This window comes from Plecotus auritus, assembly GCF_963455305.1.
Source record: "Plecotus auritus genome assembly, chromosome: 8".
NCBI lineage: Eukaryota > Metazoa > Chordata > Mammalia > Chiroptera > Vespertilionidae > Plecotus > Plecotus auritus.
This window is the reverse complement of record NC_137782.1, coordinates 78,760,144-78,788,032: the sequence shown is the minus strand read 5'-3', so window position 1 is coordinate 78,788,032 and position 27,889 is coordinate 78,760,144. Positions and strand designations below refer to the sequence as shown.

General features: G+C 40.2%; 1 protein-coding gene across 4 annotated transcripts in view; it reads right to left on the bottom strand.

Moving 5' to 3' along the window:
- Window positions 1-27,889, bottom strand: part of MACROD2 (mono-ADP ribosylhydrolase 2) — a 1,970,509-nt gene that overhangs the window by 112,674 nt on the left and 1,829,946 nt on the right. For 2 of the 4 annotated variants that reach the window (XM_080685397.1, XM_080685399.1), the window contains exons 12-13: window positions 27,232-27,342; window positions 22,221-22,289 (exon numbers count right to left, since the gene is read on the bottom strand). In XM_080685397.1, coding sequence (XP_080541523.1) covers window positions 22,221-22,289; window positions 27,232-27,342 — 180 coding nt within the window. The remainder of the gene's footprint in view (window positions 1-22,220; window positions 22,290-27,231; window positions 27,343-27,889) is intronic. The other 2 variants (XM_080685398.1, XM_080685400.1) reach the window with 1 other exon arrangement.

Sequence of the window (27,889 nt, the reverse complement as noted above, 5' to 3'; positions counted from 1 at the left end):
CATAACAAGAGATAAGAAAGGCCACTTCATAATACTAAAGGGATTGATACAACAAGAGGATATAACTCTGGTAAGCATATATGCACCCAATGCAGGTGCACCCAAATAAATAAATAAATAAATAATTCTGGAAGATATCAAGGAAGAGATAAAAAGCAACACAATCATAGTAGGGGACTTTAATACCCAATTGACATCACTAGATAAATCCTCTAGACAAAAAATCAACAAAGAAACAGCAATCTTATATGACTCACTAGATCAGATGGACTTAATTGACATCTTCAGGACATTTCACCCCAAAGCCACAGAATATACATTCTTCTCAAGTGCACATGGGACATTTTCAAAGATAGAGCACATATTGGTACTCAAGGTAAAGTCTCTTCAGATTCAAGAAGATTGAAATCATATCAAGCATCTTCTCAGATCACAATGGCATAATATTAGAAATCAACTACAATAAAAACAATTAAAGAATCAAACACTTAGAGGCTAAGTAGCATGTTATTAAATAATGATTGGGTTACCAAAGAGATCAAAGTAGAAATAAATAAAAAAACATCCTAGAAACAAATGGCAATGAAATAACAACAATCCAAAATCTATGGGACACAGTGAAAGCAGTCCTGAGAGGGAAGTTCATAGCATTACAGACCTGCCTCAAAAATAAGTAAAACTGGTAATATATTATCTAACTCTACAACTTAAAGAATTAGAAAGAGAGCAACAAGAAAAGTCCAGAGTGAGCAGAAGGAAGGAAAAAATAAAGATCAGAGTGGAAATAAATGACATAGAGACCAAAAACAAAAAAAAAATACAAAAGTTCAATAAATCCAAGAGCTGGTTCTTTGAAAGGTTAAACAAGATTGATGAACCTCTAGCCAGGCTCACCAAGAAGCACAGAGCAAGGACCTAGATAAATAAAATCAGAAATGAAATAGGTGAAGTAACAACAGACCCCACAGACATTGGAAGGATTGTAAAAAAATGCTATTAACAACTGTATTACAACAAACTGGTCAATCTAGAAGAAATAGACATATTCTTAGAAAAATAAAATCTTCCAAAACTCAATCAGGAAGAATAAAAAAATCTGAATAAGCTGATAACTATGGAAAAAATTGAAGTAGTAATCAAAAAACTTCCAGCAAACAAAAGCCTTAGGCCAGATGGCTTCACTGGGGAGTTTGACCAAACATTTAAAAAAGAACTAAAACCTACTGTCCTCAGACTATTCCAAAAAATTCGAGAGGAAGATATACTTCCAAGCTCTTTCTATACAGCCAGCATTACCCTAATCCCAAAACCACATAAGACACAACAAAGAAAGAGAATTACAGGCCAATATCCCTGATGAACATAGATGCTAAAATCCTCAACAAAATTCTAGCAAATCAGATCCAGTATTACATTAGAAAGATCATACACCATGACCAAGTGGGATTTATCCCAGGGATGCAAGGCTGGTACAATATCTGCAAATCAATAAACGTGATACATCACATAAACAAATTGAGAGACAAAAATCACATAATCATATCAATTGATGCAGAAAAAGCATTTAACAAAATCCAACATCCTTTCTTGATAAAAACTCTCAGAAAAGTGAGAATAAAAGTATCATACCTCAAATAATAAAAGCCTTATATGACAAACCTACAGCCGACATCATACTCAATGGGCAAAAACTAAAACCATTTCCTCTAAGAACAGGAATAAGACAGGGATGCCCACTTTCACCACTCCTGTTTGACATAGTACTGGAAGTGCTAGCCATAGAGATCAGACAAGAAGAAATAAAAGACATCCAAATTGGAAAAGATGTAAAACTGTCATTCGCAGATGACATGATATTGTACATAGAAAACCCAAAAGACTCCTTTAAAAACTACTAGATTTAATAAATGAATTTGTCAATGTGGCAGGATACAAATTTAACACCTAGAAATCCATAGCTATTTTTATACACCAATAATGAACTCACAGAAAGAGAAACTAAAAAAAAAATACCATTTACCATTGCAACAAATAAACTTAACTAAGGAGGTACAAGACTTGTACTTAGAAAACTAAAGGACACTGAACAAATAAATATAGGAAGACATAAACAAATGGGAGAATATACCATGTTAATGGATTGCTAGGATCGACATCATTAAAATGTCCATACTACCCAAAGTAACCTATAGATTCAAAGCAATCCCCATTAAAATATCAATTTTAATATTGATATTACAGATCTAGAACAAACTTTCCAAAAATTCACATGGGATAAAAAATAGACCCTGAATTGTTGCAGCAATCCTGAGAAAGAAGAACAAAGTTGGAGGGATCACAATACCAGATATCAAGCTATATTACAAAGCCACCATTCTCAAAACTGCCTGGTACTGGCACAAGAATGGACATATAGACTAATGGGACCAAACAGAGAACCCAGAAATCAACCCAAACCATTATGCTCAATTAATATTTGATAAAGGAGTCAGGAATATACAATGGAGTCAAGACAGTCTTTTCAATAAATGGTGTTGGGAAAATTGGACAGATAAATGCAAAAAAAAAAAAATGAAACTAGACCACCAACTTACACCATATATGAAAATAAACTCAAAATGGATGAAGGACTTAAACATAGTACCAGAAATCATAAAAATCTTAGAAGAATCCATAGGTAGTATAATATAAGACATAAGTAGTAGCAATATCTTTACTGATACAGCTCCTAGGAAACTAAGGAGAAAATAAACAAATGGGACTACATCAAAATAAAAAGCTTCTGAACAGCAAAAGGAATAATCAACAAAATAACAAGAAAGCCCACTGCATGGGAGAATATATTTGCCAATGTTATATCTGATAAAAGTCTAATGTCCAAAATTTATAGGGAACTCATACATCTTAACAAAAAGAAGATAAACAATCCAATTTAAAAAAATGGGCAAAGGACCTAAATAGACACTTTTTGAAAGGACATACAGAAGGCCAAGAGACATATGAAAACACTAGTGGCACAGTGCACAAAATTCATGCATGGGGGGGGGTTCCCTCAGCACAGCCTGCACCCTCTCCAATCAGGGACCCCTAGAGGAATGTCTGACTGCCGGTTTAGGCCCGATCCCTGTGGCTCCTAACTGCTCACCTGCCTGCCTGCCTGATTGCCCCTAACTGCCCTCTCCTGCCGGCCTGTTCTCGCCCCCAACTGCCCTCCCCTGCCAGCCTGATCTTGCCCCCAACTGCCATCCCCTGTTGTACTGACCTCACCCTCAACAGCCCTCCCCTGCCAGACTGATCTTGCCCCCAATTGCCCTCCTCTGCAGGCCAATTTGGTTCTGATTAGTTGGTTTCTATGCCAGTCAGCGTTAAAAGCTCTGCCTCCTAGGCAGCCATTGGCTCCTCACAGCTGATCCAGATTTGGTTCTGATTGGTCAGTTTCTATGCCAGTCAGTGTCTCTGGGCCTATCAAAGGGACCTGATCAGAAAGGCAGGGCTGATCAGCAGCCCCGGTGGAGGCCTGGAGAGAAATGTATGCAATGCTGCTGGCCAGACTGGGAGAGAAAGAGCGAGGCAAGTCCTGATCCAAAGCTACCACAAAGGCAATGGATCAGTCCCTGCTTCTCTCTTCAGGCCTGTCTCTGGCCCTGATTTGCAGCCTTCTCAGCAGTCAGTTTTGGGGCACCGCGCCTGCAGCGGAAGCAGTCAGTTGGTGGAGCCTCAGTTGTTACCAGACATTGCGACCCAGGGCTTTTATATATTAGGATGCTCAAAGTCACTAATCACCTGAGACAGTGGTCAGCAAACTCATTAGTCAACAGAGCCAAATATCAATAGTACAATGATTGAAATTTTTTTGAGAGCCAAATTTTTTAAATTTAAACTATATAGGTAGGTACATTGTTATTAACTTAATTAGGGTACTTGGTATTTTGTGGAAGAGCCACACTCAAGGGGCCAAAGAGCCGCATGTGGCTCGCGAGCCACGGTTTGCTGACCACTGACCTGAGAGATGCAAATCAAAATGACAATATGGTATCATCTCACACCTGTCAGAATGGCTATCATAACTCAAGAAATGACAAGTGTGGTGAGGATGTGGAGAAAAAGGAACCCTTGTGCACTGCTGGTGGGAATGCAGACTGGTGTAGCCACTGTGGAAAACAGTATAGAGTTTCCTCAAAAAATTAAAAATGGAACTCCCATTTGACCCAGTAATCCCACTTCTAGGAATATATCCCAAGAAATCAGAAACACCAATCAGAAAGGATATATGCACCCCTATGTTCATATCAGCACCATTTACAATAGCTAAGATTTGGAAACAGCCTAAGTGCCCATCAAGAGATGAGTGGATTAGAAAACTGTGGTACATCTACACAATGGAATACTATGCCACTGTAAAAAAGAAGGAACTCTTATCATTCGCAATAGCATGGATGGACATGGAGAGCATTATGCTTAAGCAAAATAAGCCAGTTGGAGAAAGATAAGAATCACATGATCTTACTCATTTATGGAATATAATGAACAACATAAACTGATGAACAAAAATAGATCCAGCGACAGAGAAGTATTGAACAGACCATCAAACCTCAGAGGGAAGGCAGGGGACAATGGGGGGGGGGTGGCGGTGTAAGATCAACCAAAGAACTTGTATGCATGCATATAAGCGTAACCAATGGACACAGACACTAGGGGTTTGAGGGCATGTGCTGGGGTTGGGGTGGCCTGGGAGAGGTCAATGGGGGAAAGAGGAGACATATGTAATAGTTTAAACAATAAAGAATTAAAAAAATAAAAAATGAATAAAATAGAAACAGTCTGATGGGCTCTCTTAGCTTAACCTTGGAGGAAGCACTGGGCAGGCATTGTTAAGGGGCTTTGACTATGGATATAGAATGTTGTCAAGATGAAGAAGATGGTTGTGAGGAAGGGTTCATTTGAGCTCCCCTTGGTTATTGTGGTCAACATCAGCCTTAGGTAATAATTAATTAGATGGAGATCCAAGTTCTCTAGTCTAGACTGATCTACAATAGCACTTCTGGTTAGAAGGAACTCCAGAATGCAGAAAGCTCCTATCTGCAGGATGAAAAAAGATGGTTGTTTATTTTTCTGAACCTGAAAAGACAGACTCAGAGCAACCCAGTGCCTGGTGCTTGGAGTTGTCTCAAGGCCTTAATTTCATATCCTACCCAAAAGAATAAAAGAACATGGTATAAAGCTTTGATGTCAATAAATCACACTATTATAATACAAAATAAGCAATGGTAAAATTACTTTTAAAAACAGGGTCTGGGTTTCTTAAATTTATGATGGTACAATGTTATTGAGAAAACATTCTAAATTTCAGAAAAGGATGTAGTCTATCATGCTCTGAAGAAGTGGTTGACAGCAATGTTTGTCTCAGTAAATGGTTAGGATGGAGATTGAGTGAACATTCTGCTTCAAAATGTGGTTGGCTTAGATAACATTGATGGATAGTTTAGGTAAACTGAAGCAGTTTAATATCATTTGAAATATGTTTTGTGAAAGTCTTAAATCTTTATGATGTATCAGAGAAACATCATAAATCATAGCTCAAATGGAGATAAATGTTGTCTTGTACAGATTTGCACAGATTTGTGTGGGATCTCAGAACTGTGTGTGTGTATGTGTGTGTGTATGCACATGCATGTATGTTTTTGTGTACGCACTCATGTGTATGTGAGTGTTACTCTCCCTCTGTCTGAGGAAAATAACCTGTTTGCCTTTCCACTTCAATTTGACACATCTGCAAAGTATCAGGACCAATTGCTAAATGAAATGGGGACATATTTCCATTAAATTTCTTCAATGCTTACTAGGAAACTTTGTCTTTGCACTTGATTTAAAAGCATTCCAGTTTTTACCCCTAGCTAGCCAATTATTCCTTTCTTTTTGTTAAGGAATGCAGCAGTTCTGAGACATTCTCTGTCTCTCTGTCTCAAAAAATATAACTCTCTGGGACTAGTGGTGGGAGCAATAGATAATAGCAAACATCATTAGGTATGAGGAAGGACAACACATTTCAACTCATGAAAATCTATTGTCAAAAACTATGATAGACTACATCCTTTTCTGAAACTTAGGAGAATGTTTCCTCAATAACATTGTACCATCATAAATTTAAGAAACCAAGGCCCTGCTTTTAAAAGTAATTTTATCATTGCTTATTTTGTAATATAATAGTGTGATTTATTGACATGAAAGCTTTATACTGTTCTTTTATTCTTTTGGATAGGATGTGGAATTTTTTCCTAAGCTATATTTTGTTAGATAAAAGGTAATGTAACAAAAAAAATAAAAATACTATTTAGTCAATTTATGTTAGAAATGCCTTATGCTTCTATCTCCTCTGAGCTTCTCAATGCAGTTAGCATGTTAAAGACTCTGAGATGTCCTGTACTGTAGAAACTACTTAACTTTGTCAAACATTGTGGTTTCTAAAATTTTTTTTACTGCTGAGCTCTTTTTATAAGGAGCATTTATTAACATCCTGAGGGGTTCAATAAAATTTAAACCTGGTAATATCTGAAAAAGAACCTCACTATGTTGCTTATGAATTGGAAGTTAAGTGTTTTACATTGCCTTTCTTGAGTGTCATTGCCTTCTCTAAATATGATCATGTGCTATTCCACATGAATCACTGTCACCATCTCTGTTTTTTAGTGAAGTCATATCTTATATAGGAGCAAAAATACATATCTTCAAAATGAACTCTGAAAATCTTTTACAACACCTTTAAAATACATTATTCTGTTTTTAATTCAAATATTAATGTATATTTGACTCCAATAAATATTAAAGTTTGAGAATCACTGGATTAGTCTAAAAGATATTTCATAGAAAAATATACAGCACTTTATTAACAAATGTTCTGGGGCCTGTCCATATTGACTAGGAAACACTATTTGTGGGAATATTCTAAAGAGTAACTCCAAAAATGATTTTTATACTAATTAACAATAAAGTGTCCAGAAAAAAAAGATACTTTAAGAATAGTATGTTTTTAAGGGTGAAAGTTCAACAGAGATTTTCGAATATGAGTGAGAGATATAATTTTGATTTGTAGACAGAAAGGACTTCATGCATTTTCAGTAAGGTGAGTACACATCTTGGTTTCCCTAGTCTCCATTTGGTCAACTGTTCCAGTATAATTATAAATAGTGCCCTCATCACTCTCAAAGGTGTAGTCATTTTGAAGATATGTGATTATTCTTATTAGGCCATGCTGACAAAAGCATCTAAAGTATGGATATAGAAGCCTTCCATTCAAGGTCTTTTCTATCAATATATATAAAAGGCTAATATGCTAAGTGTCTGACCATCTGACAGGTCGCTATGACGCACATTGACCACCAGCAGGCAGATGCTCAACACAGGAGCTGTTGTGATGTGCACAGAGAAATGGCACTGGGGACCTGGCACCCACAAAGCAACACTCAGTCCCCCCAGGTGGGACACAGGTCCCACCATCAACCCGGAGCAACACCCCACCAAATTGCAGCTAACGCTGCAGAAACCCCATGGCGCAAAATGTGGCCAACAGCCCAGCCCAACCCCAAAACGGTGGCTGTGGGTGCCAGGTAATGACATCATGTAGCAAAGCAGTTTCCTCTCCCTAGCAATGACTAGCCTCCTTGGAGTTTCTTCAGCCCGGGAACACAACTTGCAGTATAGCCAGGTGCAAGCATTTCACACTTTAACCAAATATCTGTGAAGCATTTTCATGTGCCTCATTTGATCCTCACAGAAGCCCTGGAGTAGGTAGATAGGAGACTCAGTGGAATCCTATTTTCTTTTCATTAGCCAGAAAATGGAGATTTAGAAAGCTTAGAAACTTTATCAGACTAAACAGAAGTAAGAAATGTTGGGCCTTGAAAATGACTTCAGGTTTTCTCACTGCGCAGAATATAGTCAAACACTGCTGCAGTTAAATATTTTACCCTTTGTTCTCCCTGTGTGATCTACAATAATAATCTGCTTCATGTTGATATTTACTGCTGTGTTGCTGACAATTACCCAAAAGAGAAGATGGGGTGTTTCACTGGGCTGGAGAAAGTTTAGCTAAATCAGAAAGCAGGTCTAGTTAAGCAAGTTTATTCTATATAAAAGGTTAAGTTGACTTGCGCATAAGTGATACATATAAAGCTCTCACTGGCGCCAATCACATGTGTGTGTTTCAATCTGTCATTGTCAATTGTGAATTTGGTTGACACTTCTATTATAGAGAAAGGGCAAATAGTGATATTAAAATATTTCTTCTAATTAATTTCCTTACAATGTGCACAGATTCGTGCACCAGGCTTCTAGTATAAGAATAAAACACAAAGCAGGTAAAAGGGTTTATAGGATGGACACAGGAAAAGTTTCTGTCTGGTATTCAAATCACGCTACCTGTTGATATATGGGGCAAGGTGGGGAATTCTGAAGTATTTCTGCTTGTCTGTTTCTAAATATTCAACTGTTACATGCCACAATGGTATACAAGCTGTAGTTCACTTTGATGGGCCCATACTGAGTCCCATCTGTTGTTAAATATTTTGAACATCACTTATTATTGAGCCTCTCCAACTTTAATGCATGTCAACAAATTCAGTGATTTGGTGATGATTCAATGAGATATGGGAGTCCTATTTTGAGTAGTTAGGTTCGTAAAACCAGCACATAAATTTTATAATAACAGTAATGTAAAAGAAAAATGGTTATTTTTGGAAGTTAATTCTTTTACATTGCCTTTCTTGACAGATGACTATGCTTGAAAGATTAATATGCTTGAGAAGCTATTCTAAACACTTTAAATATGATTACTTTTTTAATTTTCACAACTCCATTATATAAATACTATTATCCCCATTTTTACCAGAGTAAACTGAGGCACAACCTAAGAAAGTTACACAAGATTCATAGCAGTGGTGATATAAATCCAAAATAAATTGAAGCTCTTATAAGCTGCAAGGCTTGTACCAAAGAACTAAAAAAGTATTGCCAGTGAATCTGAAAATAGATCACAGAGATGTTCACATTTACACCTATCTGGATCTAAATCCATTTCCAAAATTGTGTGTTAGGCAAAGGAGCTGCAATCCTTCCAAATAATCCCTATATCCTAGTTGGGTTGACTTTGTTTCTAAGCCTTACCCACCCCATCTTTAGAAATATGTCCCAAGAGATCATATAACTGAAATGACTGTTACAAATATATAACTATAGCCACACTTAATTTGCAAGGAAAAACTATCCTATATAATAAAAGGCTAATATGCAATAGACCAAACAGTGGAACAACCCAACAACTGAACAACCAGTTGCTATGAAGTGCGCTGACCACCAGGGGGTGTGCACAGAACATGGCAGGCATCAGTGGCAGCAAGATGGTGGAGCATGTGAGGGGGGACGCCAGACCAAGTGGGGTGCCGTTCGATGTCATCGGAGCAAGCCTCTGGTGGTTACTGAAAATTATTTGCTCCTGTATACCACTGTCCCACCCAGCACTTGCACCCACAGATGGCGCTGGCCCCGTTCACACCTGCAGCTAGTTCTAGAGCCACTGCTTGCACCCGCTACCAGCACCTGGCACCAGTCCTGATCACTCAGTACTGTCAGTGGGGGTGAGCGGTGGCTGCTGCCCTGCTCGCCTCTCAGGAGCAGGGGGAGGAGGAGAAGCCCTCAGGGTTGATTGGGGCCGGCAGCCACTGCTTGCACCTGCTGACAGCACTGAGCAATCAGGACCAGTGCCGGATGCCAGCAGCGGGTGCGAGCGGCGGCTCCAGCACTGGCTGTGGGTGCAAGCAGGGCTGGCACTAGCAGCAGGTGCAAATTGGGCAGGCACCCTCAGCGCATGGGAGCAGTGGCAGCAGAAGCGGGGCTGCTGGCAGAGAGGGGACCAAGAGAATGGTGGGAGGGGCCAGGCAGGGGCGTGGAGGATGGGCCAAGGCCCACCCCTGTGCCCACCGCAGCCTCGTGGCCCATAGTTCCTTTCCTTTCTTTCTCTTTTTTAAAAATATATTTTATTGATTTTTTTACAGAGAGGAAGGGAGCAGGATGAGCGTTAGAAACATCAATGAGAGAGAAACATTGATCAACTGCCTCCTGCACACCCACTACTGGGGATGTGCCTGCAACCAAGGTACATGCCCTTGACCGGAATCAAACCTGGAACGCTTCAGTCCGCAGGACCACACTCTATCCACTGAGCCAAACCTGTTAGGGCCATAGTTCCTTTAAAGGTGCATGAATTTGTGCAGTGGGCCCCTAGTCTATAATAATAATAAAAGCGTAATATGCTAATTAGACTGGACAGCTGAATGACCTTCTAGACATCGTTCTGGACGTCCTTCCAGATGAATCCATGGCTGTGAGGGCCAAGGCAAAGGGGTGAGGGGTGATCAGGCAGGCAAGCAAGCAGTTAGGAGTGATGAGGCAGGCAGGTGAGTGGTTAGGGGAGATCAGGCAGGCAAGCAGTTAGGGATGATCAGACAGGCGAGCAGTTAGGGGTGATCAGGCAGGCAGGCAGAGGGGTTAGGGGCAATCAGGAAGGCAGGCAGAGTGGTTAGGGGCAATCAGGTAGGCAGGCGAGTGGTTAAAGGTGATGAGGCAGGCAGGCAGAATGGTTTGGGGCAATCAGGCAGGTAGGCAGGTGAACAGTTAGGAGCCAGCAGTCCCGGATTGTGAGAGGGATGTCCAACTGCCAGTTTAGGCCCTGCAGGGATCCCTGTGGGATCGGGCCTAAACTGGCAGTCAGACATCCCTGAAAGGATCCCGAATTGCGAGAGGATGCAGGCCAGGCTGAGGGAACCACCCCCCTGCATGAATTTCGTGCACTGGACCTCTAGTATATATATATATATATACTATAATTGGAAGGTACCTGCTACTTGCCTTCCAATTGCCAGGTAAGAGTATTTTAGACTATACTAAAGGTAGATAACTATTCTTTTATTAGTAACTAGAGGCTCAGCAGCCGGACATAACTCTCACAATCCGGGACTGCTGGCTTCTAACTGCTCACCTGCCTGCCAGCCTGATTGCCCCTAACTGCCCCCCCCTGCCAGCCTGGTCACCCCCAACTGCCCCCACTCCCACCGCCCTGGTCACCCCTAACTGCTGCCCCCTGCCAGCCTGGTCACTTCTTACTGCCCCCCTGCCCCACCAGCCTGGTTGCCCCCAATTGCACCCTGTCATCCTGGTCACCCCACGCAGCCTGCTTGTTCAGTCATTCGGTTGTCCCTCACTAACCCCCCTGCTACCTTGGTCGCCCCACACAGCCTGCTGTTCAGTTGTCCATCTGGTTGTTTTGGTCATGAGGACCCCTGGCTTTTTATATATTAGGATACTAAAAAAGAAGATAAATGATTTTATTTATATTCACCTACTTAATCCAAATTTATACATACTTAATTGCAGCATTGAAAAATTATCAGAAAAGCTTCATCATAAATAAAGTATGAATAACTGGCTTAAGCCATGGCAAAGACTTTATACACATTTAATACTTAAAAGAACTTTATTTTGTCCTCTTATAGGGTGAGAATATAAACATGTAGGAAGTCTCTGGGTTGACTTTACATTTGTGATATTGCTACATGACATTTGGAAAAAATTCACTTCTGAAACAGGCAAATTTTATAAAGGAATTTCCTTCATTAGAAGCCTTAAAGACAGTAATAAATATCTTGGAAAAGTGTCCATGATATTAAAATTAAAAGTGACCTAAAAAGTAGTTTTGTTTCATTTGAATAATTTATTTCCTCCCTTCCTCCCTTCCTCCCTTCTCTTTCCTTCTCTTTCCTTCTCTTTCCTTCTCTTTCCTTCTCTTTCCTTCTCTTTCCTTCTCTTTCCTTCTCTTTCCTTCTCTTTCCTTCTCTTTCCTTCTCTTTCCTTTCCTTTCCTTTCCTTTCCTTTCCTTCCTTCCTTCCATTTTTTTAAGCAAATTAATGGCCAACATAGATTGAAGCTAAAATGGGCAGAGAAAACAAAATAGTGGTCCATTTCCTACAATAGCTTTTATATCCAATACTGAGGACCTACTATGAACAAGTAACTGTGTAGGGCTTTATACAGAACATGAAAATGAATGAGACTTATATGTAATCTTAAGATATGTACATTCTAATGAGGTAGAAGTGACATGTATATAACTACTATTTATACAATGCACAAGATAATTTTTGAAATTTTACCAAAATGTTTTCAAGAAGCAGATCGGACAGTTCATTATTGTATGGGATGAAATATGATGAAAGGGGGAAAATTCCAGAAAGTTGAAAATATGCACCCCCCCCAATATTTCTCACATAATTCCTGTCATTTAAATGTTTGCTGAGATAATTTGTGATGAAGAGAGGGAGGGAGAGAGGGAAGAAGGGTCAATGTAAGGGTGAAATATTGGAAATGAATCTTTGGATCCTGGATAAAATTGATGTGACGGAAGGATGACAGGATGTTGTAGGCCAGTTGTTGTAGGTCTTTGGGAAATGACAAGTAAGTTGGGCTACTGAGCCAGGTATGTGCTGGGCTTTAAGGAGGCATGGAACCAGACTAGAAAGATCATAGATAACATGCAAAGGGGTTTGGGATTTTTTTCTAGTGGTGTGTATGGTTGGGGGTTTCTATACATCCATTTCATTGTAGGACCCAGTTAGGGTCAAGATTATGATGTGGACAAAGTGGTTCCCCTCTCTGTTGTCTCAATCTCAAGGCCTTATTCACCTAGCTTGGGTCTCAACTTTCCCCATTCTGCCCTTTGTCTGCTCTATACCTTCTTGCATCCTACCCCCTCAGGCAAGAAATGTCCCTTGCTGGGAAAGCATGATGTGGGAAGCAGCAAGGGGGGTGGAAGTGGAAAAAGCATGGGTTATGGATTCAGGCAGACATGGTTTCCAAATTCTGGTTTTATCTTTTGGTTAACAGAACCAGTTACTCACGCTTTCTGAGCTTCAGTTACCTGCAAAATTGGGATAATGATCCTGACCTTTTACAAACATTGAGATAATACTTTACATCCATCGAACTGTCAAAATTTAGAAAGAACAAAAATAATGTTTGCTGATGGAAATACAAATTGTTATAGCCTTTTAGGAAAGCAATTTGGCAATATCTATTAAAAACACATACCGCTCAAAGCCTTCCCACTCCTGGAATCTTTCCCATGCATATAAGAGCACTGCTTATAAGGATATATGAGTAAGGAACGTCTGTTGCAGCCTTGTTTGTGTGGCAATAAAGTGGAGAGAAAGTTCTCGCTCATCATAGGAGAATGGTTGAATTAACTGCAGTGCATTCACACTATGGAATATTACGAGAACTTTAAAGTGGATGAATTGGATCTACACAAAATGACTCAGAGAGCTATCCATAAAGTTTTGTGGTCTGTAACAAAAGAAGATACAAAAAAAGTATGTATAATATGATACAATATCTAGAAAATAAACATATATTTAATAATGGCTAAAATTTTTGAGCCTCTTATTGTCTTAAAATGTTTAAATGAATTTATTTAATGTCTTGTGATGGAGTTGCTATTATCCTTCCTGTTTTATGGATAAGGAAGCTGAGGTGCACAGAGACTAAGCAATTTTCTCAACGTCACAGAGGTCAGGGTAGGGCTGGAATCTGGACTCCGGAAGTTGAAATCGGAGACTAGACTCTTGGTCACAGAGTATATGATAAATTTATACAAAATTTTGTTTGTGTGCATATATTCACAAAGTGATGCATGAAAGGATGGTCCCAAAATGTGAATGGTAGTTATCTTGGGGTGCTGTGATTGCACGTTAGTTTACTCTATTCCTTATATTCCCTTTAATTATTTGAGTTTTCTACAATGAACATATCTATAATAATAAAAGCATAATATGCTAATTAGACCAGACGTCCTTCCTGACGACCTTCTGGATGAAGCTGGGGCCATGAGGGAAGCCTGGGTCCCGGGTGCCAGAGGGAATCCAGTGCCAGCAGCCAGGGGAAGGAAGGTCTACTCTTGCACGAATTTCGTGCATCAGGCCTCTAGTATTATTTAAAGAATCAAAAAGGAATGAACTCTATTCATTGTAGAAAAACAAAGACTTGTATGCATTTCTATTTATTAGAATTTTCTTACAGAAATGATCATGAACATTTACAAAGTTAAAAGGATATTTCTGACCAGTATAAAATTTAAAACTAAAACTAAAGAAAGGACTCAAAAAGAAGACTGGATAAGTAAATTATGTAGGGTCACTCATGAGAATATACAATAAAGTAATGTTAGACTGAAAATATATGAAAAAATTCATAATATATTGTTATATTTATAAGACAGTTTCAAAATGGTTTGCATTGCAGAGCACCCTTAAAAAATCCATATATGTATGTGGTAACCCAGAAAAAGACAGGAAGTTTATATACCAGCATAAATCAACAGAAAATTAAGAATTCATCCTGATGTACTTGATTATAGTTACACACGAAGATTTATGTAAAATCCTTGCGCTGCATGTCCCTATTATTTAGAACAGAGAGAAAATTGTAAATAACTAAATACTTTAACATCGGGACACAGGCTATGTAAATGGTGGAACAACCATATGATGAAATACTATGCCTCCAATAAAAAATCATGCCTTTGAGGAATATTTTAAGATTTGGAAAAATGTTCCTGGTATATTGTTAACTAGTAAAACAGAATAAAGATTTGTTTTTAACAATTTAATCCTTAAAGAGAAAATGATTATAGGCTTTTACCTGTTATCCTTTTCTGAATTTATAATTATTTTACAATAAATACGTATTATAAACAAAAAAAATAAATATTGTATTAAAATGGAATAAAACACTATCATTAATGAGGATTATGTAAGCTTGTAAGTAACAGCTGTGGAGTCACTCTTATGAAGTGGTTCTTGTCCCCTCACCCCCACACGGTCTCTCTCTCCCTCCTGAATCTCAGGTTACCCTTCACGAAATGAAAAATACATTGTAGCCAAACGTAAAGCATTAAGTGTGGGAGACACTCTTTATATCTTGGTTCTTCCCCTTCAGTGAACTGCCAGTGGGCAGCAGCTTTCATTCCATACTTCAGACTCATTGATCAGCTGCCTCCTGCACATCCCACACTAGGGATCAAGCCCGCAATACGGGCATGTGCCCTGACCAGGAATTGAATTGTGACCTCCTGGTTCATAGGTCGACGCTCAACCACTGAGCCACTCCAGCTAGGCCACATTTCAGACCCTTTAAAATCCAAAAGTCTCAGGGGTTACAGGGCACCCAACCACTCCATCAGTGCAGCTCTAGGACAGGGACAGCTTTGTCTCACTTTTGCGGGTAGAGGGGAGGATGCTTAGTAGAGGGGACACCAAGAACAGGAAGAAAAATCAGCCCAAAGAAGCCTGAGGGGAATTTCGTGGGTGGGCCAATTTTTTGTTTCTCTCCTAAGATTTAGACAAGGGATAGATATAGCATTCACAGCCATCTGGAGCCCACCACACTGGCCAAGGCTTACAGCGATGTATGGTTGGGAATATTTATGCTCATCTCTCACACACTCTCCAATCTACTTCCTCAGACGTAGCCTCCTGCTTTTTCTTTTGTTGTCTTTGGCCAGGCTGACTTTGCTCTCTTTCTCCCTGTTCTACAGAAAATTTGACCGCTAGCAGGTCTTAAACTTAGATTAAGGGTTAAGAAATCCTTTGCCAGGTGACATCTGACTTTTATAAATACCAAACATCAATAGCATGACTTACACAAAGCTCTAAAGGAATGTCAGCTGTGCATGCACCTGAGTATTAATTGATTTTGCCTTTGTTATTAACTAGAGGCCTGGTGCAGGACATTCGTCCACAGGCAGGGGGTGGGCGGGCGGGGAGGGGGGCCCTAAGGGAGCTCTCAGGGAGCGGGCCTTAGCTGGCAGGCAGCCATCCCCCGAGGGGTCCTTAGTGCTGCCGTGGAGGCAGGAGAGGCTGCCACCACTGCCGCTTGCTCGCCAGCTATGAGCCTGGCTTCTGGCTGAGCAGCGCTCCCCCTGTGGGAGCACACTGACCACCAGGGGGCAGCTCCTGCTTTGAGCATCTGCTCCCTGGTGGTCAGTGTGCATCATAGCAACCAGTCATTCCACTGTTCAGTCTATTTGCATATTAGCCTTTTATTATATGGAATGAGCATATGATTTGGTCTGGTTGAGCTTCAAATTCAAATTGGGTAGTAAAATACTAAGACAGGAGAATCAAAATGTGTTTAAATAGCTGTCCTCCTCACCTAAGGTGCCTGGGCCTTGGCTGAGAGTGAGGATGAACTATTATTGAGTGTTGAGACAAGTAGAATGAAGAGTTCTCCTTGAATGAAAAAGACTGACTATATTCAAATAATAATAACTATATAGTAGTTTCAATCATAGTACTTGATATTCCTAATATTAACTTTATTCCTGTATTTATACTCCCCTTTTTGTGATTACCTCTATATTTGATAACTTAAATAGCCTTAACATTTGTACTCTTGGGTGTGTTTTTTTTTAAGGATTTAAAGTGCAAACAGCCATTAAATCAATAATTAGAGTATTTTTTTTTTTTTTACCAGTAGAGGAAGAAATCTCTCAATAAATAAGTGAAAGCAGTATTTTACAAATAACCTTAGAATTTTTGTTAACCTATAGATAATTCCTTAAGCCAGCTTTACCTTGGAATTCATTTCAATTAAGTCCTGGCTGCCACATCCTGGGCAGGCACCCCTATGTGATTAGCTTACTCATCAGTATTCCTCCGCCTCACATCTCATCCTCTCAATTCAACTCCTGCCCATCTGAGGGCTGTAATGATCATTGGAAACAGGTGTCTTCAGTCTGTAGCTCACAATCTAGCTATTGAGGCATAAGTCAATCAGTGGTACCTCCTGTCAGCAGCTTGCACTGTTAGCAATTATGTGGGGTACATGGATGATATGCATCCGTTCTAAGTACCCAATGGGAAATATGTCTAGAACATTTGAACAAAATCACTGTGATAGAAGATACCCCAAAAGACACTTCCTCTTGAAATTATTCAACTTTCACCTACCAATTTTAATTTTTAAAAAACTTAGCTCCCAAACCAAGGCACATGAGCCAGCACATGTTTTGTTTGCTTGTGCTAAACCTTGCATGCCTTTCTCTTTTGAAGATGCTAGTATCCTGTGGGATCCAAAGTTATGACAAATGTAAAGTCAGATAAAGCAACAAGCAAAGCTGGAAATCACTGATGAGTCTTGAAGGAAAGAGAGAGAGAGAAAGAAAAGGGCAGTTCATCAGATTGTTTGTTCCCAACCCAAGAAGATGCTGGGTCAGGATCTGAGTCTGGAAGCAAAGGCAAGAGAGCAAGGGCTCCTTCAGGCTGCTTGGTCAGCAAACATGTTCTGCCTTTTAAATGGGAGAATTTAATATGCATTTTTATAAGCAATCTTATAACTGCAGAGCTCATAAATAGCCCAATTGGCACCAAGGAGATATACTTCTGCATGAAACTAATAATGGTGAATATTTGAAATGAATCCCCAACCCTATTAACTTCAACTTGACCTCAATCTTGGGAGATTTCAATGGCAAATTCATTTCTTTTTTTCATTCTAAGCTACATAACTACCAGTCAAGATAGCAGTCCTAAGCTTTTGACTAATAATCAATTAAAAACAGTGGTATGATGTTCATACAGAACACCAAGAGACATATAAAAAAATGCTCAAAGTCACTGATCATCGAAGATATGCAAATTAAAATAACAATGATGTATCACCTCACTCCTGTCAGAAGGGCTATCATCAACAAACCAACAAATGACAAATGCTGGTGAGGATGTGGAGAAAAGGGAACCCTAGTACACCACTGGTGGGAATGGTGCAGCCACTATAGAAAACAGTATGAAGTTTCCTAAAAAAAAAAAAAAAAAATTAAAAAAGGAACTACCATTTGGTCCAGTGATCCCACTTCTAGGAATATATCCTAAGAAACTCGACAAACCGCCGAAACCGGTTTGGTTCAGTGGATAGAGCGTCAGCCTGTGGACTGAAAGGTCCCAGGTTCGATTCCAGTCAAGGGCATGTACCTTGGTTGTGGGCACATCCCCAGTAGGAGGTGTGCAAGAGGCAGCTGATCAATGTTTCTCTCTCATCGATGTTTCTAACTCTATCCTTTTCCCTTCCTCTCTGTAAAAAAATCAATAAAATATATATTTTTAAAAAAAGAAACTCGCCGAAACCGGTTTGGCTCAGTGGATAGAGCGTCAGCCTGCAGACTGAAGGGTCCCGGGTTCGATTCCGGTCAAGGGCATGTGCCTTGGTTGCGGGCACATCCCCAGTGGGGGGTGTGCAGGAGGCAGCTGATCGATGTTTCTCTCTCATCGATGTTTCTAACTCTCTATCCCTCTCTCTTCCTCCCTGTAAAAAATCAATAAAATATATATTAAAAAAAAAAAAAAAAGAAACTCGACAAACCAATTCTATCTAATAAAAGAGTAATCTGCAAATTAACCATCACTCCACTACACCCACAAGCCACACCCACCAGCCAATCAGGAGCGAGTATTCAAATTAACCCAACCAAGATGGCTGTGGCCACGGAGTGAACAGGAGACTTGGGTTTCCCTGGCAATGGAGGAAGCCAAGCTTTCTGCACACCCTGGCTGGCCTAGGCCTCTACTCAAGGCTACAAAGTTTCAATTATAGAAGATAAATAAATCCCAACAAAAATGGTGGCAGCCACAGAGCTGGAGAGAGCAGGAGGCTGAGTTGCCCCCAGCGATGGAGGAAGCCAAGCTTTCCGGACAGTCTGGCCGGCCTAGGACTCCACTCAAGGCTACAAAGTTTCAATTGTAGAAGATACATAAATCCCAGATACCAGGGCCTCCACTTGGGTCGCCGGGGGGCATGGTCGGCCTGCAAACCACCACAGGCCCCTCTCCCAGGCTACCTCACACCCCAAGGAACCCCCATCCTGTTCTGAGACACCCTTCAGGGCAAACCAGCTGGCCCCCACCCGTGCCCCAGGCCTCTATCCTCCTATCTAATAAAAGAGTAATATGCAAATTGACCATCACTCCAACACACAAGATGGCTGCCCCAGGTGGTCAAATATGGCTGCCCCCATGTGGACACAAGATGGCCACCACAAGATGGCCAGCAGGGGAGGGCAGTTGGGAGGGACCAGGCCTGCAAGGGGGTGGGGCAGTTGTGGGCAATCAGGCCAGCAGGGGAGGGTAGTTGAGAGGTACCAGGTCTGCAAGGGAAGGCAGTTGTGGGCAATCAAGCCTGCAGGGGAGAGCAGTTGGGGGGGACCAGGCCTGCAGGGGAGGGCAGTTAGCGGTGACCAGGCCTGCAGGGGAGGGCAGTTATGGGCAAACAGGCTGGCAGGGGAGCAGTTAGGCATCAATCAGGCTGGCAGGGGAGTGGTTAGGGGGTGATCAGGCTGGCAGGCAGAAGCAGGTAGGGGCAAACAGGAAGGTAGGCAGGTGATCAGTTGGGAGCCAGCAGTCCTGGATTGTGAGAGGGGTCCCAGATTGGAGAGGGTGCAGGCTGGGCTGAGGGACACACCCCCGCCCCGTGTACAAATTTCGTGCACCGGGCCTCTAGTCAGAATATATAATGCACCCTTCTGTTCATAGCAGCACAATTTCCAATAGCTAAGATCTGGAAACAGCCCAAATGCCCTTCAATAGACAAGTGGATGAAAAAGTTGTGGTACATTTATAACATGGAATACTATGCAGCAGTAAAAAAGAAGGATCTCTTACCCTTTGAGACAGCATGGAGAAACCTAGAGAGTATTATGCTAAGCAAAATAAGCCAGTCAGAGAAAGATAATTATCAAATGATCTCACTCATATGAGAATCTAATGAACATATGGAATCTAATGAACAAAATAAACTGTTGAACAAAATAGATTCAGAGATATAGAAGCATGGTATAGACATGAATCTCAAAGGGAAGGCGGAGGTGGGGCGGTTGGGAGAGATTAACTGGGAAATTTACATGCATATATGCATAGCCCATGGACATAGACAATAGTGTGGTGAAGGCCTGGGAAGGGTGGGTGCAAGGTGGAGGGGGTCAATAGGAAAAAAAGTAGGGACATCTGTTAATACTTTCAACAATAAAGATAAATTAAAAACAAACAAAAACACTGGTACATGCTATTTCAAGAAAGAGAAGGCAAAAATTATATCCTATATGCTCTATTTGTAGTGGTTTACATGCTAATGGGGATTTTGAAACACTTTTCCCTAGATCTAGAGGTTAATGAATATTAAAAATGTATTTCAGTAAAATCTTTAAAACTTCACATTTAGTCATTATTAGGGAACTGCATTTGTAATATATGGCAGAACTCTTTGGAGTTATCACCATTACAGGTTTCATGTAGGAAAAAAATCCTAAAAGCATTCTGAGAAATTGATCCTGGCATGAGTAATTAATGGTGTGGAATCCTAAAAGCATCGAGAAACATCACAAACATTGTGTTTCTATAAAGGTGTGATATCTCCAAACCAAACAACTCAACAGGAAAACACCTCAGCTTGAAGAACTTAAATTAGGTTCTCTTTCTTGTTTCCTAAACTCTGCCATTCAACTTCATGACATTTACAAAAAAATTCTTTCACAGCTACATGATTGGAATGTCTAAAATTATTTACTTAGGAGGAATATCACTTTCTGTCTTTTCACTCTGACTTGGTCAGGTTTATCTCTCTGTCTAAAATGACCTTGAGTTTCTTATTGGAAACTATGTGAATATCTGACATTATTTGTATTTTTAGATATACCAAATAATCAGGGATAAATATATCAGATAAAACCAGGAATGTCAGAACTCATATCTGAGTACATGAAGGGAGTTGCTAAGGGATTCATTTAAAAAGTGGCAATGAACAAGGTAAGGACCATTGAAATAACAGTGTGTAGGATGGTGTTGGGCCACCCAGATCCCCCTTCAGGAATGAGGAACTTATTTTCCCAGCTGCAGGCAGCCCTCGACCATCCCAAACCCCCTCAGTACATAGGAAACCTCATTTAGAAAAGCTCATTTACCAGGTAACACGAAATGAATGATGCAAATAGCCGTGTATTAGACTTTTAGGACAACTTTAATTTTCTAAACACCAGTTCAAGGCATTTAGATACTATGCTAGTATCAATTGTCAAGTATGGGTTTATTTTCATAACACTCCAAACTAAAGAAATACACTGAGCATATCTATCCAAAAGTCTCAAGCAGATCACCAGCTGTCCATTTGTACAAATACAACAGAAGGATTTTTCAGTAGTTACCAGTGACAGATATAAAATAATACTACCTTTTTAAGGTGAAGGGATTAAGAACTGCAAACTGGTAGTTACAAAATAGTCACAGGGATATAAAACACAGCCTAGGGAATATAGTCAGTAATATTGTAATAAGTATAAGTGCCAGGTGGGTACTTAAAATATCAAGGGGAGCACTTTGTAAAGTATAGATTGTCTAACCACTATACTGTACACCTGAAACTAACACAAAATAATACTGAATATAAACTGTAATTGAAAAAAATGAAATTTAAAAAATAGATACCAAAAAAATAAAATAAAATAATGTTATATTTTTGTGTGGGGACAATTAATCAGGAGGGAGAGAAAATAACTATTTTATTATATATATAGAGAGAGATCTGGAGACATAGAAGCATGAATGTCTCCACTATTTCTCCCTCAAATTTTCTCCTATAACTGAAATCAACTTTTTTCTTCTTTTGGAGATACTTGGGTCAGCAGCATTTTCTCACAGTAACTGTCCATAGAATGAGGAATGATGCTCTTGCCAAAGATTTATTTCTAAGGATACTTTTCAAACTTCTTCCTTCTTATGTCTGGATAATGAAGCTCTCTGGTAGGTGGTTCCCAAAAGCCACTCTTTTAACTTATTCCTGAAGAGTAGCCATAAACAGCAGAAATGCCTAATTCTGTTTAAACATCTTTAAACATAATTTCTCCAATCATTCTCTTGTTTCACCAAGTTACTTTTCAGAGTAACAAATGTAAATGCACATGTAAATTCTAAGAGGCAGATATGGAATAAAGCAGAGTGGGTGAGATAATTTATTGAAATAGAGATGCTTAAAGAGAATTAGTAAGATTTTGCTTGCAGCATCATTTTTCCATATGAAACAAACTCAAATGGCCTCCTAAACGATTTTGATTTTTAGATGTAGTAGGAGCCTCTTACCTTCATCTTTACAGACTTCAACAGCCTCTTCTGAAGCAGGGCTGTGCACAGTAGCAGCACTGACGCCATCTACAAAGCAGACAGGAGAAACACCGGCTCAGAGTTAATGCTGCCAAGCAGAGCCTCCCTGCCAGCATGTTCCCCCAACCCCCCCACTAGACCACAGGAATATGAACCTGTTTAATGCTCTCATATACCGAACAGTCTTTGAAGGGGTTAGTGGTTTGTGATTCTCTCTTATAATTAATGAAACAGAAACCTTCAGTTAAGACAGAGCTCAGTGAACTACACACTATTTTTTTTGGCAAAAAAATGCTGTTTGTTGGTACTATTGTATTTTGCTTCTTCCCCACCTCTAGCAGAATGGTACACATTTCTCTTAAAACAGATTGTGGAGGAAAGGATACTCTTGCGAGTTTCCACAAAGTGCTTTCATGTGTGTGTTTTTCGGATTTGGTTTTCTTAGCACAGCACCTCTACGCCGTAGTGCCAGGCTGTGAACCTGCAGGGAGCACTTTGAAGGCTGGCAGCACAGACCCAGGAGAAGGGGATCCTTGGTAGGAAAGCACCACAAGCCACTGGGAGATTTCACATCACCCAAGCGCAGAGTGGGGAGAAGGAACTTGGAAACTTGGAGGTCCCTGCACCCCTTAGAGCATCAATTAACCTCCTCAGAGTCTATCTGTCTTCTCAGTACATGGGCACTCCAGTGATTCCACTCACATTTGGCTTCCAGGGTAATAGATAATGAACTTACTAACATGAAACTGGTAAATTTAAGACATGAAAGATTATCAAAAGCATTTGAAATATTTAATGCTTGACAACTGGAAAAGGAATTTTACTTATTATTTTCCTGCAGTAACAGGGTCTTTAAACTAAAGTGTTATACATACATGGCAACTCACACACATTTAAAGGCAAATCCCATACTTTCTAGCATATGTCTTGTCCATAATGTATATGACTATTACTTTTAGGTCATGTCTCTATTGGAACAAAGAATAAAAATTTTAGTAGAAGGATAATTGGAAATAATGAATCATTTTCTTTTGTTAAGTGACAATTTCCTATTTAATAAAGAAAGAATAAACTATTAACCTTGAGGTCACATCTTCCCATTTCTTTCTCTTCACAGCAAAACTCCCTAAAAGAGCTGTCTGTAATATGCTTCCTCGGTGCACAGTCTCTCCACAACATACTTCAACTGGCTTCCATACTGCCCCAGGAATGCTCTTACAAAAGGTGGCAATGACCACCTTTGCCAAATGCAATGGTTATTCCCCTTATCTTACTTGATTTCTCAGTAGCATTCCTTTACTGTTCTTTCTGAAATACTTTCTCATTGTGGCTGCTCCTTCTCCCCTGTTGCCACATATCTAGATGTAACAGTGTCCCAGGGCCCACCAATTTCTTTACTCATGTTCTTTCTAGTGAATCTTATTCAGTCTCATGCTTTTAAATATAATTTATATGCCAGTGACTCTCAAAACCATATCTCTGGTCTAGAGCTCTCCCTAGAAATACAGACTTATGTATCTGACTGGGTTCTTGACATTCCTTTGGGCGAGGAGTTCTCTCAATTTTACCATGGCCAAAACTGAGCTATTTAACTTTCTCAGCAAAAGCTGTGCCCTATGGCCAATCCTCCACATATTGTATAGGTAAGTGGTACCATCATCCCATAATTCACTAGTGTTAAAAACCTAGGACTTGCCCAGCTGGCTTTGCTCAGTGGTTGAGCATCAACCTATGAACCAGGAGGCCACATTTCCATTCCCTGTCAGGGCACATGCCCGGGTTGTGGGCTCGATCCCCAGTGTGAGGCATGCAGGAGGCAGCAGATCAATGATTTTCTCTCATCATTGATGCTTCTATCTCTCTCTCCCTCTCCCTTCCTCTCTGAAATCAATGAAAATAATAAAAACAACAACAAACCCAGGACTTATTTCTCTTCCCCCATTTCCCACCTCCAATCCATCAGCATAACCTGTTACCTTTATCTCTAGAATGTAACACAAACCAGTCCATTTTTGTCTCCAGTTGTAGGAACCACCATCATTGCTTTCCTATGGTACCTCCTAACAGTTCTCACTTTGGCTCTTCAGACCATTTTAACTCACAGCCAAAGCAAGCTTATTACATACATATATGCATAACCATGGACACATACAATAGTGTGATGAAGGCCTGGGGGATGTGCAGGGTGGAGGGGGTCAGTGGGGAAAAAGGGGAACGTCTGTAATACTTTCAACAGTAAAGATAAATTTTAAAAAATAAATGGAACAAAAATAAAAAATAAAACATTGCTTATGTCTCTCCTCTTCTTAAAAACTCCCACTGGCTTCTCTTTGTAGTTCTAACAAAATCACATCTCATACAGTCAGAAGTAATCTGAACTATGACCTCTTACCAAATTTCACACCACATTCCTCCATCCACCGTGCTCCAGCCATTCCACCTTCTTTCAGCAACATGCCAACCCAAATGGGCCTAGAGGCATTTGCATTACCTATTCCATCCATTTTAAAGGACTTTTATCATCTCATCACTTAGATCTCATTTTTATTTTTTTCAATTTAATTTTAAAATGTATCTTTATTGTTGAAAGTATTATAGATGTCCCCCTTCCCACCCACTGGTCCCCTTTTTCCCCTTCCACTCTCTCCCCAGGCCTTCACAGTATTCCTTCTACATTTCCTCATTTCTCTGCAAAGCATCTGTCACTATCTGACACCTTTTTGTTATTTTTGGACCTCCCCATCAGAATATCAGATTTAAGAGTTCAGGTATATTTTCTTTATAGTGTACTGCTGTGTCCCAATGTCCAGAAAGTGCCTGTAAATGACTGAGGAATATTATCTACAACTTAGATTTGGTCTGATTATGACAACAGTAAAAATGGATGGATTATGCTAGTTTGAGATTGTGGGTTTTTTTCTTGATGTGGAAGAGGCCTGCAGAATTGTATAATCAAAATTGAAGTTGGAAATTATATTGAATGAAATGCAGGTGTTTGCATTTTGGAAGAATAACAGCAGGTCAAAGGGCTTTAATAAGCAGAACCACAGCTTCAGTTCCTCTGCATTTGGATTGGGAGGCTATGAAATGAACAGAGTGGGCATAGCAGTGTGTGTTGGCACTGGCAAGGGTCGCAGATGAACCCTGCCACTGGGCCCCAGGCCAGCCCGCCAGCTCATTTGGAAGAGCAAGAGGAGGCCCTCAGGTGTGCATTTAGGATTTTTTTTTTTTTCCACATTGATAAGTTCACATATTGTGGTAATGACACTATTGATCCAAGAGGTGGAGAAGAGGGATTACATTTTACTTGCCTGCTAACAGGCAAGATGACCTCAAATGAAAAAAGAAACTGCCTGTTCTCAACTGATTAAGGGGAAAAGGGGAAATAAAACAAAAGTAAATGTGTGTGCCTGTATGTACGGGTGTGTGTGCATACACGTGTGTAAACAGGGATAGGAAAATTCTATGTTGATCAAGACAATTTGAGACAGAACAGTGAGTGAAAAAAAACCTGTGAATCCTTAGCATTCAGAGGATGGCCTAACCCATGGTCGGCAAACTGCGGCTCGCGAGCCACATGAGGCTCTTTGGCCCCTTGAGTGTGGCTCTTCCACAAAATATCATGGCCTTGGTGAGTCTATTTTGAAGAAGTGGCGTTAGAAGAAGTTTAAGTTTAAAAAATTTGGCTCTCAAAAGAAATTTCAATCATAGTACTGTTGATATTTGGCTCTGTTGACTAATGAGTTTGCCGACCTAAGCTGTCAGCAGTTAGCTAATATTTATCAGCCCAACCAGTCAAAACGGTGACAGCTTTTCACATAAGACTCATCTTCCATGGAGCATAATGATGTGTGGGTTGGGAGCTGGGTGGGGGCGTGAATAACAACAGTTTGCTGTATTATCAGAATTCATTTCATTGCAAGCACTGCATCTCAGCAGAGGGAGCCCACTGACCCCGGAGCAGCTGCACAAGGTCCCTGCTGCCTTGCTTCACTGCTTTCTCTGATTGGCCTTCCTCAATTCCATCTTCCAGGTCAATAATAAAAGCCTCCAGTTCTCTTGCAAAAGTTCCAAGGTTAATGTAAGAAGTTTCCATTGCAAAACTTATCCCACCACCTGGTTTATTTCCAAGAGTTCAGCAGAGGGCCCAGGACGTGCCTGGCACACATTAGATAGAGCCACTATTTCAAAAATGCACCCCCCTCCACCCCAGCACCACAGGGCTCATTAGAACTGGGTGAATGACTTGCAAACTAAAGAGAAGAAGGGTATTTTAGTTTGGGTGGTTATGTTGATCGATGCATAATCGTGTCTATCATTTTTAAAGGAGAGCATGCCTGAGTACAAAGCGGGTAGAAAAGAGATGATACATTGAAGGTGATAACAATCTCTTTGGAGTCTTTTGAACATTTTTAAATGTTCAGTTGTAATCTACAGTTGAAGATCTGTAAACATCCAGTTGCTACATCTGTTCTGTGGTGAATAGAGGGGATGTCAGGAAGCCTTCGGATCTCACTTCAGCTCTGTGTGTAGGGTGGTCAGGCTCAGCGACACCACCTCCCACAACAGGCAGAGAAATAACCAGACATGTGGCTCTTCACAATGTAATGCAAAACAGTAAAGAACACTCCACTCATTGTAGAGGGGAAGCCTCTCATTTAATTCCTTTAAACATTTTTTCATTTCTTTCTTTTTTCCCCCCAAATCACGTCTGCTCATTCAAACCTGCCCTAAGTCGGCCACGCTCTGACTTGGCACTCCAACCTCTGCTCATCCCTCATAGATCTCTGCTAATCAAGCTGTAATTACATGGAAGAAAAATGGAATCAGAGAATGAGACATGACAATGTCCCCTTCTGAGAGGAAACCCTGTGACTCCGAGTTAATAGAGTTGGTGGCTTCCTGAGGGAGACCTGAATGAAAGTGAAGTTAACCTGGTAAAAGGCAGAAGCATTTTCAGAAAACAGTACTGAGTAAAGTCATTGTTCACCTCTGTGGATGAGGCCTAGGAGACTCTTCAAAAGAAATCTGAGCCCACCTGCTTCTTGGCTCGGCCCTTCCATTTCTTCTGCGCTTTGCTTTTCCTCTGGACCGTTCTCATCTTTCAAGAAAACCACAGAGGGAAAAAATTACATCAAGTCAATTTATAAAATATCTCTTTATGGCTAATATGCAGCACTGAAATTAATTGTAACCAATGTAGCATGACTCCCCATAAAGCAAGGCAGAGAGATAAATCAGAGGTATGAAACAGAAAAATTACCTACATAAAAAGGTGCATTTATACTCCTCCCTTCCACACGATTTGCTTGATGAAATGTTGAACTGCAGTAAACAAAATTCACTCAGCAGTTCTAGTAACATCTCTCTCCTCACACACATTCCCAAAATGCAATACAGATTTTAAATCCAATCTTTTCTCGCTCGAATCAAGCAATATACACTGTGTAAGAAGACTTGGTTAAGTTTCTATGTCCTTTATTTTCCTGTTTGAAATATATTGTAAAAATATATGTTTTTATTTAACATATACATCAAAGCCTAACATATCTACGCTATGATTTTTTTTTTCTTGAACAAATTATGGTCAGGTTTACACTATCACACATAAATCCTTGAAAAATAAATAACTGGGCAGCTGCAATGGT